Below are 15,514 nucleotides of genomic sequence, written 5' to 3'. Positions count from 1 at the left end.
GGCGCAGCCGACCGCCAATTCGCTTTCGCTGGAAACTTGGCGGCAAAAATCTCGACCCTGCTCCCTCTACTCCATACACCTAGGTTTGGCTTCCCTGCCAGCCAGTCAGAGAGTCTCATGCGCTATGCCATGTATGCTGATCGGCTCTCCATCGCGCGATTGGCGGCGTTGGAGCTCTCTCGCCGCCGTCGCTTCATTACCCGCCCCGGTTTCTGTATACGACCAACATCCCGTGCCTAGTCGGCGCCTAACCAATTGTTGATGCTTCCACTCAGAGCTCGAGATCAAGATGCGAGAATGAATAGCGGCGGAAGGGGGGAAGCCCCCGCTCTTTTTTTGCGGTTAAAGGAGGGTGAGAAAAAAAAAAGAGGATCTCGACCCTCACCCCCTTTTGACTTCTCGGGAGATTGTCTAAGGAGGCTGTGCAGAGGGGAAAGACGTCCCGGACATGTTACCCAGGTCTTTTGGACCACTCATGTTGGCGCTTAAGTCACTCGCCTCTCTTGTTTCGTCTCCCCCCCCTCTCACTAGAGACAATGCAGACGAGAGACCCTGCAGAGTGACTCCGACTTGCCTTTCGTGTCCATATCCTCTCACTGGTACACTTGGCAACTACCCGTTTTCGCCTGAACTGCACCGAGGAAAGGAAAGGCGCAATCGAATAAGGAACTTGGACCCGCAAATATTTATTATCCTGGTTTAAATTATATTTTGGAAATAAAACGTAAAAAGGGAGGATCAGAAATAACCTTTCGACACACTAATCTCTTATGCAAACGTTACTGGAGACTATCACATTAGGCAGTCTAGGCATTTTACACAGCCTCAAGAGAAAGCAACTAAATAAAAGAACACGCACATGCCCTTAATTTTGAGGGATTTCTGATGCATACCTCCTGTTAATGTCAAAACCATCTCGGAGTCTCTATATTTTCATCAAATCACATTGTTCGTCGGTCGCATCATGCCGACCCCAGACGATTCTCGTCAGGAAGGGTTTCTGGATCCTTTTGCAGGGATTCCTGCCACAGAGGTATGTAAACCCGTGTCAGACCTGGTCCTTGCCCTCTGGTGAGAAATGGTCCGATCTCCATGATACTCATATACCCTCCAGCAGTCTTCCTCCCCCAACCCATGGCGCACCGACATCTCCCCTATACAGCCATCGCCGTCAGCAGATATGGCTGCCACCCTAGATACTAACCGGTTAACCGTCCAACATGGTCCACCTCGCACGTCACACTCGTTAGATGGCGAGACGCTACGTTCACGGGCAGATTCAACCATCTCAAACGCTGATACCGCCGTCCGGTCAAGGGCTAACTCGGCCGCCACCACGGCCATATCCAGCAACATGACATACGACGATGTGTCGGTGGCCGACGCCCTGAATCCAGACGCCCGGAATGAGAAGGACTTTCAAGTGGAAAACAACAAATTTGCCTTCTCGCCCGGCCAGCTCAACAAGTTGCAGAACCCCAAGTCTCTCGCTGCCTTCCAGGCCCTCGGTGGTCTACGGGGTCTCGAACGCGGCCTGCGAACCGATCTCACGTCGGGTCTATCGATAGACGAGTCCCACCTGGAAGGGTCGGTCAGTTTTGACGAAGCAACATCGCTTGACAAGTCTTCTATAAAGCAGCAACCTACCCAGACTCTTCAGCCGCCAACGGCGGATGCCGAGTCTCAGTTCGTCGACCGACTGCGCGTCTTCAGTCAGAATCGGCTGCCCGCTCGAAAGTCCACCAGCTTCCTGAAACTGCTATGGATGGCCTATAATGATAAGATCATCATCTTGCTGACCATTGCCGCCATCGTCTCACTCTCGCTGGGAATCTACGAGACGACCAGCTCCGGCTCGGGCGTTGACTGGATTGAAGGTGTTGCTATCTGTGTGGCCATCTTGATCGTAACGGTTGTTACTGCCGCGAACGACTGGCAAAAGGAACGACAATTTGCCAAACTCAACAAGCGAGTGAGTATCCTATTCTGGTCTGTTTGTGTCGTCCGTGTCTAACCTGCTGTAGAACAATGACCGCGAGGTTAAGGCTGTCCGCTCCGGCAAAGTGGCCATGATCTCGATCTTTGATATCACCGTCGGAGATGTTCTTCACCTGGAGCCCGGTGACTCCATTCCTGCAGATGGACTGCTCGTCTCGGGCCACGGCGTCAAATGTGACGAGTCCTCTGCTACGGGAGAGTCAGACCAGATGAAGAAGACCGATGGCTACGAGGTCTTGCGGCAGATCAACAACGGCGCAGCCACGAAGAAGCTCGACCCTTTCATGATCTCAGGAAGCAAAGTGCTCGAAGGTGTGGGGACCTACATGGTCACCAGTGTTGGGCCCTATTCGACTTATGGACGCATTCTGCTGTCGCTGCAAGAATCCAATGATCCTACTCCGTTGCAGGTCAAGCTGGGGAGGCTTGCTAATTGGATTGGATGGTTGGGATCGAGGTGAATACATCCCAACCGACTATTATCTTTCTCTTGCTAATGATATATGCCAGTGCCGCAATCATTCTTTTCTTCGCCTTGTTGATTAGATTCCTTGTCAACCTCTCGCATGATCCCGCCAGTCCTGCCGTCAAAGGAAAGGAGTTTGTCGATATTCTGATCGTCGCTGTCACCGTGATTGTGGTTGCAATTCCTGGTACGTATATTCCGTCAAAATTCTCACAGCCAATGCTAATCGCCATCCAGAGGGCCTTCCGCTTGCGGTAACTCTCGCTCTCGCCTTTGCCACCACACGAATGGTCAAGGAAAACAACCTTGTCCGCGTGTTGCGTGCCTGCGAAACCATGGGCAACGCAACCGTGATCTGCTCGGACAAGACCGGCACTCTGACACAGAACAAGATGACCGTCGTTGCGGGAACCTTGGGACCTCGGAGCTTCAGTTCCGGCACTGAAAACTCCAGTACTGGCACGGTGGCCGAGACGCTCAAACAGTGCTCGCCTAAGGCCCGTGATCTGATTGTCAAGAGCATCGCCCTCAACTCCACCGCTTTCGAAGAGGACAAGAATGGTACCCGGGAATTCATCGGCAGCAAGACCGAGGTGGCCCTGCTGCAACTAGCCAGTGATTATCTCGGCATGGATGTCACCGCCGAGCGGGCCTCGGCGGACATCGTCCAGCTGATCCCCTTTGACTCCGCCCGCAAGTGTATGGGCGTCGTGTACCGGGAACCGACTGTGGGCTTTCGGCTTCTTGTGAAAGGAGCAGCGGAGATCATGGTCGGCGCTTGCTCCACCAAGGTGTCCGAGGTGGACGCAAAGGATGGTGTCGCTGTTGACGGGTTCACCGCTGAAGACAGCCGGAAGATGCTCGATACCATCGAGTCTTATGCCGGCCAGTCTCTGCGGACTATTGGACTTGTGTACCGGGACTTCCCAACCCTTCCTAGCTGGCCCCCTAAAGGGATCCATATGGAAGATGACCCGGACTCAGCGAAGTTCGAGGAAATCTTTCGGGATATGACTTGGCTTGGGGTGGTCGGCATCCAGGACCCCCTCCGACCCGAGGTGCCCGCGGCCATCAACAAGTGCAACTCGGCCGGTGTGCAGGTGAAAATGGTTACCGGTGACAATATGGCCACGGCCACAGCCATCGCATCGTCCTGCGGCATCAAGACCGAGGACGGCATTGCCATGGAGGGTCCCAAATTCCGACAGCTATCGGACGAGGAGATGAACGAGGTCATTCCCCGACTTCAGGTCCTCGCTCGCTCCTCGCCCGAGGACAAACGCATTCTGGTGGCGCAGCTCAAGAAACTAGGCGAAACCGTCGCGGTGACGGGTGATGGGACCAACGACGGCCCAGCGCTGCGGACGGCCGACGTGGGTTTCTCCATGGGCATTGCCGGGACGGAGGTGGCCAAGGAGGCCAGTTCCATCATCCTGCTCGACGACAACTTCAAGTCGATCGTCACGGCAATTGCCTGGGGCCGAGCTGTCAACGACGCCGTGGCCAAATTCCTCCAGTTCCAGATCACCGTCAACATCACCGCGGTGGTGCTGACCTTCGTCTCCTCCCTTTACAGCAGCGACAACCAGAGCGTTCTGAACGCGGTGCAGCTGCTGTGGGTAAACCTGATCATGGACACGTTCGCCGCGCTGGCGCTGGCCACCGATGCGCCGACCGAGAAGATCCTCAACCGCAAGCCGGTGCCCAAGAGCGCCTCGCTGTTCACCGTCATCATGTGGAAGATGATCCTAGGCCAGGCCATCTACCAGCTCGCCATCACCTTCATGCTCTACTTCGCCGGCAACCAACTCCTCGGTGCCCACCTCAGCGAGAGCAACGGCCAGACGGAGCTCAACACGATCGTGTTCAACACCTTCGTGTGGATGCAGATCTTCAACGAGTTCAACAACCGCCGACTCGACAACAACCTGAACATCTTCGAGGGCATGTTCCGCAACTACTGGTTCCTGGGCATCAACTGCATCATGATCGGCGGCCAGATAATGATCGTCTACGTCGGCGGTGCTGCCTTCGGAGTCACCCAGCTCTCCGGCATCCAATGGGCCGTGTGCATCATCTGCGCTCTCGGCTGTCTGCCCTGGGCCGTGGTGCTGCGTCTGACCCCCGACCGACCCATCGAACTCGCCCTCAACGCCATCGTCCGCGCCGGCAAGATCATCCTGCACCCGGTCGTCGTGGCCCTGCGTGGAGTGGGTTCCATGGGCAAGTCCGTCGCGCGGCCCGTGAAGCGAGTTTTCAAGAAACCGGCCCGGGATGATACCCCTGTGCCGTCGGACGAGGAAGCCGTCATCTTGACGGATATGAAACAGCGACAAGCTACCCCGGAGGCGCCGATGACGCCTGTCTCGGTGCCTCCTATTACCATTACGACTTCATAGATGATGCTATTGATTGATTGATACGGCAGGGGTGATATTCACTTCGAGAGACCTGTACATTAATTGGGAAACTTCATAACGGGACTGACTGGCGTTTATTTTGTTTTGATTGGTTTTGGAAGCATTTACGAGGGAGTTGGTTGTGATAAAGCATACACTTGGGTTGTATAGTGCATTTAGCGATTCGGGATTTTGTATTTTTTTGGACTGATTTATTGTGTATGGTTGAGAGTGGTCAAGGTACATACATATCTGCATAAAGATAGGATGCATTAAAACTGGGAAATAATTTAATTAGATTCATTGAGGTTCTCATAGTTATCAAGCCTGTTCCTGTAGAAGTGCATAGTCAGGGGTGCCTTAGGCCACACCTGCGCACCGCCTCGTCCACCGCCACCCGCGCCGTCCCCCGTCATCGTCTCCGCTGCGTCTCCCCCCGACGTTGCCCTCTGGACCGTGGACATCTCCAGGTACAGTCCCCGTCCCAATGCCTGCTACCTATCCCTTATGTCCCTCCAGTCAATCCACCAATTCACCCAACCAACAAACCAGCTAACACTCTAACCACCTACCTACTAGATACCTACCCCTCTACCTCTACCTACCTACCTACCCAGCTACCTCCCACCCTCCAACAAACAAAACCACCACACCACACCACCAAAAAGAAAAAGGAGAGACACAAACCAGCCAAAATGTCCCAAATCAACTACCGCACCATCAACGTCGACGTCCTGGACCCCGAGTCCTCGGCAAACTTCCCCATGGAGACGCTCCTCCCGCCGACCCTCCCCGCGCCCACGACATCCAGCGACGCCGCGGGAGTCGCCTCCCAGGTACGCCAGCTGCTCCGCTCCGGAGACCCCGAGGGCGCGCTGCGTCAGGTGCTCGAGACCGCGCCGCTGGGCGGCGACGACCGCGCCAAGGAGGTCCATCTTGCGGCTGTCGTGGACGTGTTGCAGGGGATTCGTCAGGGTGAGATGATGCGCGTGTTGGAGGGCGTTTGTACCGGTGAGGGAGGTGATGAGAGGGCGGATTGCTTGATGAAGTATTTGTATGTTCTTCTGGCCCCTTTCCGTTTTGACCTACTCCCTTTAGGGACTCCCGAGTGGATGGATAGATGGTTAATGCTTCATTTTCTTGGTGATAGGTACAAGGGCATGTCAGCCGGCGGACCTAGCAGCGGTGCCCAGTCGCCGCGCAAATCGGTCTCGCCGCAGAGCACGGGGTTCTCGCAGATCCAGAGCCGGAATATGGGCGAGGGCGGCGGCAGCCAGCAGATGAGCGTGTTGCTGAGTTGGCATGAGAAGTTGGTCGAGTTGACGGGGACCGGATCGATTGTGCGGGTCATGACGGATCGGAGGACGGTTTAGTTTAGGGGATGGATGTGTGTCTTTTATTTTGTCTGTGCATAGATTATTTTGTCTTCGTTTCTTTTTACTCCCGGTTTGAAAATGGGATAGTCTTTTTATCTCTTTTCAGCTGTTCTTCAAGGTCTGGTTCATTAAGTTGTACAGTGGCTATGCCTGACTATAACTGTAACTATATATATTTCTTATGTATGATGTAGAACTTTTCCGGACTCTTTTTGTCTTCAAATGATTTATGGCCTCTCGAATCCTCCTCCACCCAGCAGATCCTTCAGATTCAACTCCCCGCTCCCTCGCTCCAATGGCTTTGACTGTCCCTCGCCCTCCTTCCACCCGATCATATAGATCAGCCGGAACGTCGCGGGAATACCGCGGGCCCCTTCCTCACGATGCAACTGACGATAAATCGCCTCATTCGCCAGCATCACGTCCCGGGACAGGGGTCCCAGCTCGCGATGCAAGATAGCATTACTCTCACCCATAGACTGCAGGTCCTGCATCAAAGCAAACGTATCGGGATACTCAACGACGATATCCTCCACATCGACAGTCAGCATCTTAAACCCAGCCTTGTTCAACAAGCCGCCGACATCCCGCACATCCGCCAACGGAGAGACATGGGGACTGACACCGCCACGACGCTCCATGTCTGCGAGCTGCAGCGACGTACGCAGCTCGAACAACGTATCGCCGCCGAACATAGCCGCGATGAACGGGCAGTCCGGCTTCAGGATCGAGTTCACCTGCGCCAGCAGCGACGGGAGGTCGTTGACCCAGTGGATCGAGAGCGAGGAGAGCACGGCGTCGAAGCTGTTGGGCGCGTAGGGGAGGGTTTCGAGGTCTGGGATGACGTTACGCGTGAGCGAGAGCTCCGAGTTGAAGGGCAGGTCGGCGTCTCGGTGCAGTAGCGCCTCGGAGGTGTCGACGCAGGTCAGCTCGGAAATTTTGGTTGATAGAGGCGGCGCGCTGGGGTCGTCGGGGTCGGGGTTGGGTTCTGTGAGGGCACGCGCGATGTTGCAGCTGTTGGCGCCGAGGTCGAGCACTCGTGGGAAGTGGCGCTTGATGTCCTGGAGGGGAATTGGTCGTTAGATGGGGGACTTTTTCTTTGTGTTTGAGGTAGACATAAGAGGAGAACATACTAGTAGGCGCTCACATAGTCGCAGGGCTACCTCGTCCTTGATGTAGTCCGTTTGTCGGCTTTGCTCGACATTGCGAGCGGCGCGGTCTTTCTGTAGATGCTTCGTTTGCCGATTGAATACCTCCCAGACGGGACTGCCGGGAGCTTGACTGGCGAATGATCTCCGGAGAGGAATAGAAACGGCCCGATGTAAACGACGCATGGTGGAAAGGGAGGTTGTGGGGAGAGTGTGTGAGAAGTAGAGGAAGAGAAAGAGGAAGAAAAAGCGTAGTGACGAAAGACGGCAAAGGCGGCGTGACGTCGGAGTTTGTCGCTTTTGTTTTGTCCCGCCGTTTTCTCTCCTCTTCTCCCTCTTCCTTGTCGTCGATCCCTCTTTTTTTGCTCTCAACAATGGCGCGTCCCTTTCCTTACGCCTTCATTGCTTGTCCCTGCTCCGAATCGCCCATCCCCGACTCTCTCGACGACGACCAGACGCTGGACCCGCGATCGCCGCGCTCCAACTTCTCGCTGTATCCGCCCGAACAGCTGCTCTACTGCGAGGACTGCCACCAGATCAAGTGCCCACGATGCATCACCGAGGAGATTGTGTGCTGGTATTGTCCCAGCTGTCTGTTCGAGACCCCCAGCAGCATGGTGCGCAGTGAAGGCAACCGGTACCGATCTACTGCCCCCCCCCGAATGTCTCCTCCGTACAGCTCGCTCACCCTCTGATCTCTCTAGATGCGCCCGCAATTGCTTCAATTGTCCCGTCTGCACCGCTCCCCTGGCCGTCACGACCCTAGAGAATGCCACCGGCAGCAGCCAACAAGGCCCCTGGGTGCTGGCTTGCTCGTACTGCATGTGGACCACGCTGGACGTGGGCCTGCAGTTCGACAAGCCCACCAACCTGCGCGCTCAGTTATCCAAGATGACCGATGCGTCGCGTGGTCGCCAACCGTCCAAGACCTTCAGCGATCTCAAATCCCCGCTGGCCACCTCTGCCTCCATCGATGATCAGCTCGACAACGTCTCCTCCCCTAACCCGCCCTCCACACCGGCCCCCGAAAGCCCTCTGGCACCCGATGCCCGCTTCGCTGCCCTCAAGTCCTTCTACAAGGATCAATTGGCCGCCGTCTCCTCGTCCTCGTCCGACCCTGACCTTGGGTCCCCTGGTGCCTTGCACCGGATCATGTCGCTCTACGCCTCATCCAGCCGATTCAGTCTATACCCCGGGGCCGGCAAGAAGCCCAAATCCCGGCCGCCCGTCATGCGCGAGGCCATCTCCGCCAGCGAGGGGCTGAAGGTGCCCGCCCCAGACGCCGACGACGCCGCCATCCAGCGCTTGGTAGCGGAGGACGGGGGCTGGGACTCGGTGGCCTCGCTCGAGCAGCGACGCTTCCAGTCGCCGGACGCCCGCTTCGTCGACGATCTCCTGCCGCTGCCGGTGCTGCTCCGCACGAAACGCTCCAAACGATGCAAATCGTGCAAGCACATCCTGGTCAAACCCGAATTCAAGCCGTCATCGACGCGCTTTCGTATCCGTCTCATTGCCCTCAGCTACATCCCCTTACCGACCCTTCGACCGCTAATCCCGACCCCGGGGCTACTCCCTCCGTCTTCTCTGCCGGCCGCCGTGACCTCCTCGGTGGCACCGAACCTCGACGCTCTCCCGCCGCTCAAACCCGTGCAGCTGCTCCTCACGCTGAAAAACCACATGTTCGATCCCGTGCGCGTCACGCTGGCTACCCCCTCCGTGACCCCCGGCCGCGTCGCCTCCAAAGTCACCATCCTCTGTCCGCAATTCGACCTCGGCGCTAACAGCGACGTCTGGGATGAGGCCCTGCAGGGTGCCACCCCGGCCGGTGGTGCCGGCGGCGGTAGCGCATCAGCAACCAGCACCGTGAATGACCCTCGCTCCTCCCGATCCGGCACCCTCGGCGGCGCAGGCTCATCCGAGAAGGTCGCCGAGGCCGGCAAAGTATGGGATAAAGGTCGTAACTGGACCACCGTGGTCCTCGAAGTCGTTCCCGGTCCGTTACCAGGCGGTGGTCAGAAATCCTCCCTCATGGGAACAGGCGATGACGACACCTACGAGGAGAACAAGAACAAGAACAAGAACGCCGACAGCGACTCCAACGACGACGATGACTCCGACGATGACGACAGTCTCCCCGACATGAAGAACCTCGACTGGAGCGGCCAGAACACTGACCCGGGACAGAATTTACAACCCGACGAAGATATCCTAGAGATCCCGTTGTTTGTGCGCATGGAGTGGGACTCCGATAACCAGATCGACGAGCACGGTGGTGGCCATCAGAGCTCGGATACCGTGAAGAGGGAACTGGCGTATTGGATGGTGTTAGGGGTTGGAAGGATCTCGAAGGAGTTGACGGCTTAGTGTGGAATATGGAAATAGTAGTTGTGTGTTTTTTGTACATAAATATTATGCATACGCATCTGCGTGGATTTGTATAGATTTTCACTAATTAGTTTAGATGCTTGGATGTGTTGTTTGTTAATTAATACCCATTTTTGTTTGGATATGGATTTACTTATGACATCCTCGAAGAGTTCTACTGGGAGTTTACCTGGTAATGGGTAGACAGATCGAGGAAACCTACTGTACTAGTAAGCATAGCAGTTACTATAGCATCTACTCATCTTACCAAGGGGGAACAAACCACACGACCAAAGAAAAAAAAAAAGGACACCCCTACTCCATCGCAATACCAGCTAAAAAAGAGGGAAGGGAAGAAGAACAAGAAAAGATCATGATTGTTTGATATTATCACATCACATCAACATCAACATCAACATTCCTTTTCATTTCCAAGGGACAAGGGAACCCTCAAAACAAAAACCCCGGACCAACCAGCACAGCCATAGCGGAAGACGAGAGATGAAGAGAAGAAATAAAAAGTTGTTCAAGATTCCCTTCCCTTTTTTTTGTGAAAAGTAAAAAAAAAATTATTGAAATTTCCTCTTTTTTTTGTTTCTTCTCTCTCTGCCTCCTACCTAAGAAAAACCCTCTTTTTTTAATTCGCCCGTTTTGTTTGTCCTTTTAGATCATAATCCGCAACCATAGAATTAAAACTGAAATTGGGATTCCCCCTTTTCTTCATGTGCAACCCTTTTTTCTATTTTCCTTTGATGAGATTTCCCGCGTTGATTCCTAGATCATCGACAAATGCTGATGATTTCCATGGTCACATGAGGATGAAGTGGGAAGGGAAAAAACACAAAGAGAAGAAAAGAAAGTTCATTCGTTCAAAAGAAAAGAGAAAAAATCAGGTTTCAATTGATCTAAAAGTCAGAGGGACCGCTCTGGGGGAACTCGAAGGTAACAGCACGGCCGGTTAGACGGCGGTAGACCTCGCCGTAGGCGTCCAGGCGGTGGTCAACACCACCACGCTCCTTCTCGTCCAGGATGACCTTCAGGGTCTTGCTGCCATCCTCCTTGGTGCGGACGCGCTTGCCGACAATCTCAACGGGGTAGACCAGGTCGCCGAGGATGTTGTCGTGCACAGCAGTGAGAGTGCGGGAACGGGGACGCTTCTGCTTCTGGTTGGAGCGCGAGTTGGCGGAGCGCTTGGGGCGGGGCAAGATGCGGCGCTGAGCGACGAAGAGGACGTGGCGGTCCGAGAACTTCTTCTCGAGCTCACGGGTCAGGCTGGACGAAGGGCACACATGTCAGTTTTAGTTCGTCTAGCGGATGTCAAGTGACCATGGATTTTTTGGGGGTTGTTTTTCTTTTTTTTCGTTGGCCGATCGGTGGGAGAGAATGAGGGTATTCCATACCGCTGCTGGATCTTGTGGAAGCTCTGGAGGAGAGGGACGGGGACGAAGACGATGACAGCCTTCTTGCCGTGACCAACCTCGACCTAGAAAAGAAGATTCGTTAATGACTGATCGTGGTGTCTTCAGGCATGTTTCTCGATCCAAGCAAGTGTAGCAAGTCAAGGACACTCGGCGCGTGCAAAACAAAATTTGTGCGGAGCGGACTGAAATCCCCCTCTTGATACCATCCATTCACACAGGGTTGCCAATTGGTGCCATCGTCAATCCCCGTACAGTGCTTCTCCGTGACATGGTTCCCCAGGATCCTTCCTCGAATATCAAAAAGATAAAATTGTCCCTTTCCACACCCCACAGTCCGCACCGCACACAAATTCTCATCTTGCATCGCATTGATTCCGTTCCTCTTCCTCGTGCACACGCGGAGCAAAAGCAAAAAGCAGGCTGTGTGAAAATCTTACCTCACGGGCAGAGACGAACTGCAGGGGCCTGAGGGTAGCCTTCAGGTCCTGTGTGTTGCTCTCCAAGTCGAAGAGAGCACCGGCGATCGCGGTCTCCAGCTCGGAGGGGTTCTGCCTCGACGGCGAGTTAGGGGCGATCTTGTTGATAGCAGCCATGATTGCAGACGAGCGACGGATAGCTGGCTGTGCTGCGGGTGCTGCCTTCCTTGTCGCGGGTTGGTGGTCGTGGGAAATAAATTCGAGGGATTGAAAGAGGTCCAGCTCACACTTCGCGCTCCGGCTGTGGGATCGGGATCTCGGCGCCTCGCTTAGCGGTCGCTTGGCCCGTTGCGGTCTAGCGCCACCGTGCCTGCTTAGGGGATCGCGTATCCCGTGACCGGCCTGCCCTTTGCTGCCTGTCGGCTCAGGCATCTATCTCTCTGCGCGTCTCTCCGCCTTTTACCGTCTACAGTCTACACCGCACTCCGTCCTCCGTAGTCTGTACTTCCATACTCTGTGGAATCGTATACAATGCTATACTATGCTTCTCTCAAATGGTCCCTCCATTCCAACTGCCCCTTTATTCTTAAAGTACTATCGGGTCTCCGGCGAGATCCCATTACCGAACTAGATAATATGGCACAGAACAGAGAAAATGAACAAAAAAAGTAATAAACAAACAGACGCCGTGGATATGACAACTGCACACGCCTTTGCAGAAGAGTGAATATTGGAATTAAAACGAAAGAACGAAAGAAACGCAGACCCATTGGCCTAGACCGTTACTAGACAACCCAGCCTGGGACAATGGCGGAAATCTTGAATCCAAACACACACAACCCCGGAGGCGATATATGGCTTAACAGGCGCACCCTTCTTTGGCAGTAGCAGATGCCCGATCGCCCAGGTTCACTCTCGAGTCTTCGGCCGGTCGACCGCCGCCCAACGTAGTCTGGCCGGTCCCGGCGCCGCCACCTCGTCCGTTCTTCAAGCTGCTCTCGGGAATGGCATTGGCAATCGCCGTGAAGACGTCGACCACATTGACGCCCGTCTTCGCACTGGTTTCGAAGAACAATAGACTCTCCTCCTCTGCGTAAGCGCTAGCCTCCCGTGTCGGTACTTTCCGCGCGTCCCCGGGAGTGGCATCGGCTTCCTCGGGGTTCTCGCCGGCTGCCTCCTCGTCCTGGTCAGCCGCGGGCGACTCGCCAGCAGCCTCGTTTCCGTCATTTGTCAAGTCCAGCTTATTGCCAACAAGGGCGATGACGATACCGGGACTGGCTTGTCGCTGAAGCTCAGCTACCCAGTGCTTCGCCTTGGTGAGCGACGAGGGTTTGGTGACATCGTAAACCACCAGCGCCGCCTGGGCGTTACGGTAGTACATGGGGGCAAGCGAGGCGAAACGCTCCTGACCGGCCGTATCCCAGATTTCGAACTTGATCGTCCGGGTAGGCAACGAACATTTTTGGGTGAGGAAAGCGGCTGAACGGGAAGGTATGACATCAGCGTCGGCACAGCCATCGTGGGAGGGAGAGGCACGGGGGGACAATAGAATTTGGAAATATGACAGCCAGAATAAAATAAAAAAACACCGCAAGAGTGCTTCTATCGTCATAGCCATCGGGGAATAATTCACAGCTGGGAGTCATTGCTTACCTCCAATGGTCGGTTCCTTGTTCTCCTGGAAGTCGTTGTTCACGAATCGCAAGACGAGCGAAGACTATTTTCCAAAACAACAATTCATTCAGGGTCAGTCTTCCAGGTTACTCGTGTACAACGGAGGGGCAGGTAAAAGGAAACAGCTCGGGCCGTACCTTTCCAACGGCCGCCTCTCCCAAAAGTACAAGCTTGACGCTACTACTCGGCTTCGGAGTATTTGTGCTGGTTGACTCAGACATGACGATGAAAGCCCAACGAGGTGCCTATGGAGGTTAAGGATATGGGGTTGGCAGGCCGTGCCAGCAAGAGTGGTGATGATTATCAATCCGAAGAGGGGAAATTTCAGCTCGCGAAGGGCGGCTAAAAGTTGACCGCAACAGATAGGTCAATAATAGGATTTTATTTTCGAATAAAACCAGACAAAGGCGGGAATTAAAAAAAAAAGGCGAAAGACTCCAGGTAGCCTGGGAACGAAACGTCAGCCGGAACACGAGTTGATCGATCGGGTCAGCTTGTCGAGCAGGGGTATTTGGCTGCCTGTCACTGGAGCAATGAGGGTGAAGATGACGATGATGACGAAGGAAGGGAGCAAATGACAAAAAGGGCGAGAGTACAACGTACCAGTACCAAGAGAAATGGCGGTGGACAGGTAAGGTACAAAGCGTCGCAACGTGCTTTAAGGATAGATACCCAGCGAGGCGGAGAAGAGAGACTAAGAGACTAAGAGGACTAAAGAGAGAGACTCTTCCTGTCCACGGGAAATGGCCGTGGCGCCTAATCCAGTTAGCGCCGTTCCCCCCGGGCAGTCACGGGACGGTTCCCGCTTCCGACTCCATCGCCGCGTCAGGTAGGCAGAGTAAGGTATACTTACTCTTTCGCATCCGTCGATTTCATCGGCGTTTGAGACCCCATTCCCCCTGCCTTGGGGATTCATGGTGAAAAATGCGATACATCAATTCCTCCCGCTCTTCAGCACAGTCGCCTGATTGGCGGCATGTCCATCGAACGGGCCGTCGACGGTCGAAAAGATGTATCTCGGCCCTGGGCCTCCGGAATGACGGACGCCAACGAAGACAACAAATGCTATGACGTGCCAGTGGCCCCCTTCCCCCCCCCCCAAGGACAGCGGTTGGGAAACCCTTGCCACTGGTACCCAGTCGTGTCATACTGGCCAACGTTGCACTACATGATTTGTGTAGATCCCGTAGCTGCCCAAGTAAAGAAGCACATGCAAGATGTCCGAACACCGTGATTGTCGACTGGGGTCCACCGAGATAATGCTTGCTCAAATTAAAGCCGGCAAATCACAGCCGAGACGCCCTGTGCCCTCCCGGCATCCAACCCCAGGGACAATCATTCAACGGCGGAGACTGACCTATGGATCCGGTTGAGAACCAGACCGATCCAAGGCTTGTGCGGACTAGCGACGAAGGTTACAGAGAAGGACAAAAGAATCGCAGAAGAAAAAGCAAGGATCTACGGACGGAGTTCCCGCTAGATTTCCAATAATGCACACCTGCTTTCATTCTCAATGTGCTGTGATAAGAACAAGAAATAGTATACAGGCGCAAAAAGAAGTCTCACATGCCCAATCAACCACGAAAAGAGCCAGATCCGAAGAGACAGCAGCAAAATAATCAAGAAATGTGACCGCGAGGTCGAAGGTTCTAGTGTTGGTATCTCAACCCATTTATCCCAAACAGAAACGAAAAGAAAACAAACCCCATCCTGTCTATACCCAACGCCAAACAAAGTAGATCCCAAAGAAAAATAGAAAGCTGAAAAGGAACACAAAGAAATAACTTTTGATCAATAGGTTGGACACCTGTTCGCGGGCTCATGTCGGTAAGATTAAAATGGCGTAAGGGAAATAATTGGAAAATCGATCGAATGAAAATAGACGGCGGAGTGCTCGAGCGCTGGTGATAATCGAGATAGCCGAAGACGTATTAAAAGTTATAGATCCGAAACCAGAGGTGGCCCAACCGTAGAGCGTAGCAGGGAAAAGTAGTAATGTTACAGAAGCTATGAGTTGGATGTTAGCAACGTGAATCCGCAAGGGAGGTGAAACCGCTTGAGGGCTGGTGAACTTACAAGAAAGAAGCGCGCTTTGATCTAATATGCGTGAACTCCAAGAGGCCCCTGACTCCAGTCCAGGAAAACCACAAACAACGTTTCGCTCGAACGAACAGAAAAAAGACATCGTGTGGTTGGCGGATGCACCGAAGGATTTCATTTGGGCGGTGGTGGAGGAGCACCAGGCTTCTTGA

General features: G+C 54.2%; 5 protein-coding genes across 5 annotated transcripts; 3 read left to right on the top strand and 2 right to left on the bottom strand.

The window, feature by feature from the left end:
* Positions 1 to 964: 964 nt before the first annotated feature.
* On the top strand, positions 965 to 4,863 carry pmcB (putative calcium-translocating P-type ATPase(PMCA-type); the record flags this gene model as incomplete). Its single annotated transcript, XM_053096538.1, has 5 exons — positions 965 to 1,033; positions 1,115 to 1,972; positions 2,025 to 2,455; positions 2,509 to 2,651; positions 2,702 to 4,863. 5 exons carry the CDS (start codon positions 965 to 967, stop codon positions 4,861 to 4,863), a joined length of 3,663 nt encoding a protein of 1,220 aa, XP_052959370.1.
* A 695-nt stretch (positions 4,864 to 5,558) lies between these two features.
* Positions 5,559 to 6,236, top strand: KD926_000989 (actin-related protein 2/3 complex subunit 5 family protein; the record flags this gene model as incomplete). The annotated part of the gene is made up of 1 exon (XM_053096537.1): positions 5,559 to 6,236. The coding sequence occupies one exon, from the start codon at positions 5,559 to 5,561 to the stop codon at positions 6,234 to 6,236; it is 678 nt and encodes a 225-aa protein (XP_052959369.1).
* Positions 6,237 to 6,466: 230 nt separating this feature from the next.
* Positions 6,467 to 7,573, bottom strand: KD926_000988 (uncharacterized protein; the record flags this gene model as incomplete). Its single annotated transcript, XM_053096536.1, has 2 exons — positions 6,467 to 7,300; positions 7,373 to 7,573. 2 exons carry the CDS (start codon positions 7,571 to 7,573, stop codon positions 6,467 to 6,469), a joined length of 1,035 nt encoding a protein of 344 aa, XP_052959368.1.
* A 188-nt stretch (positions 7,574 to 7,761) lies between these two features.
* KD926_000987 (putative dynactin Arp1 p62 subunit RO2) lies at positions 7,762 to 9,751 on the top strand (the record flags this gene model as incomplete). The annotated part of the gene is made up of 2 exons (XM_053096535.1): positions 7,762 to 8,024; positions 8,092 to 9,751. The coding sequence occupies 2 exons, from the start codon at positions 7,762 to 7,764 to the stop codon at positions 9,749 to 9,751; spliced, it is 1,923 nt and encodes a 640-aa protein (XP_052959367.1).
* A 905-nt stretch (positions 9,752 to 10,656) lies between these two features.
* Positions 10,657 to 13,483, bottom strand: KD926_000986 (40S ribosomal eS7 domain-containing protein; the record flags this gene model as incomplete). The annotated part of the gene is made up of 6 exons (XM_053096534.1): positions 10,657 to 11,023; positions 11,152 to 11,234; positions 11,610 to 11,958; positions 12,461 to 13,067; positions 13,242 to 13,305; positions 13,400 to 13,483. The coding sequence occupies 6 exons, from the start codon at positions 13,481 to 13,483 to the stop codon at positions 10,657 to 10,659; spliced, it is 1,554 nt and encodes a 517-aa protein (XP_052959366.1).
* Positions 13,484 to 15,514: the final 2,031 nt, after the last annotated feature.

Source organism: Aspergillus affinis (assembly GCF_023601865.1).
Source record: "Aspergillus affinis strain CMG 70 chromosome Unknown NODE_11_length_483380_cov_85_280398, whole genome shotgun sequence".
In the NCBI taxonomy this organism is placed as follows: domain Eukaryota; kingdom Fungi; phylum Ascomycota; class Eurotiomycetes; order Eurotiales; family Aspergillaceae; genus Aspergillus; species Aspergillus affinis.
Note: the sequence above shows the minus strand (reverse complement) of the source record. Positions and strands in the feature narration are given on the sequence as shown.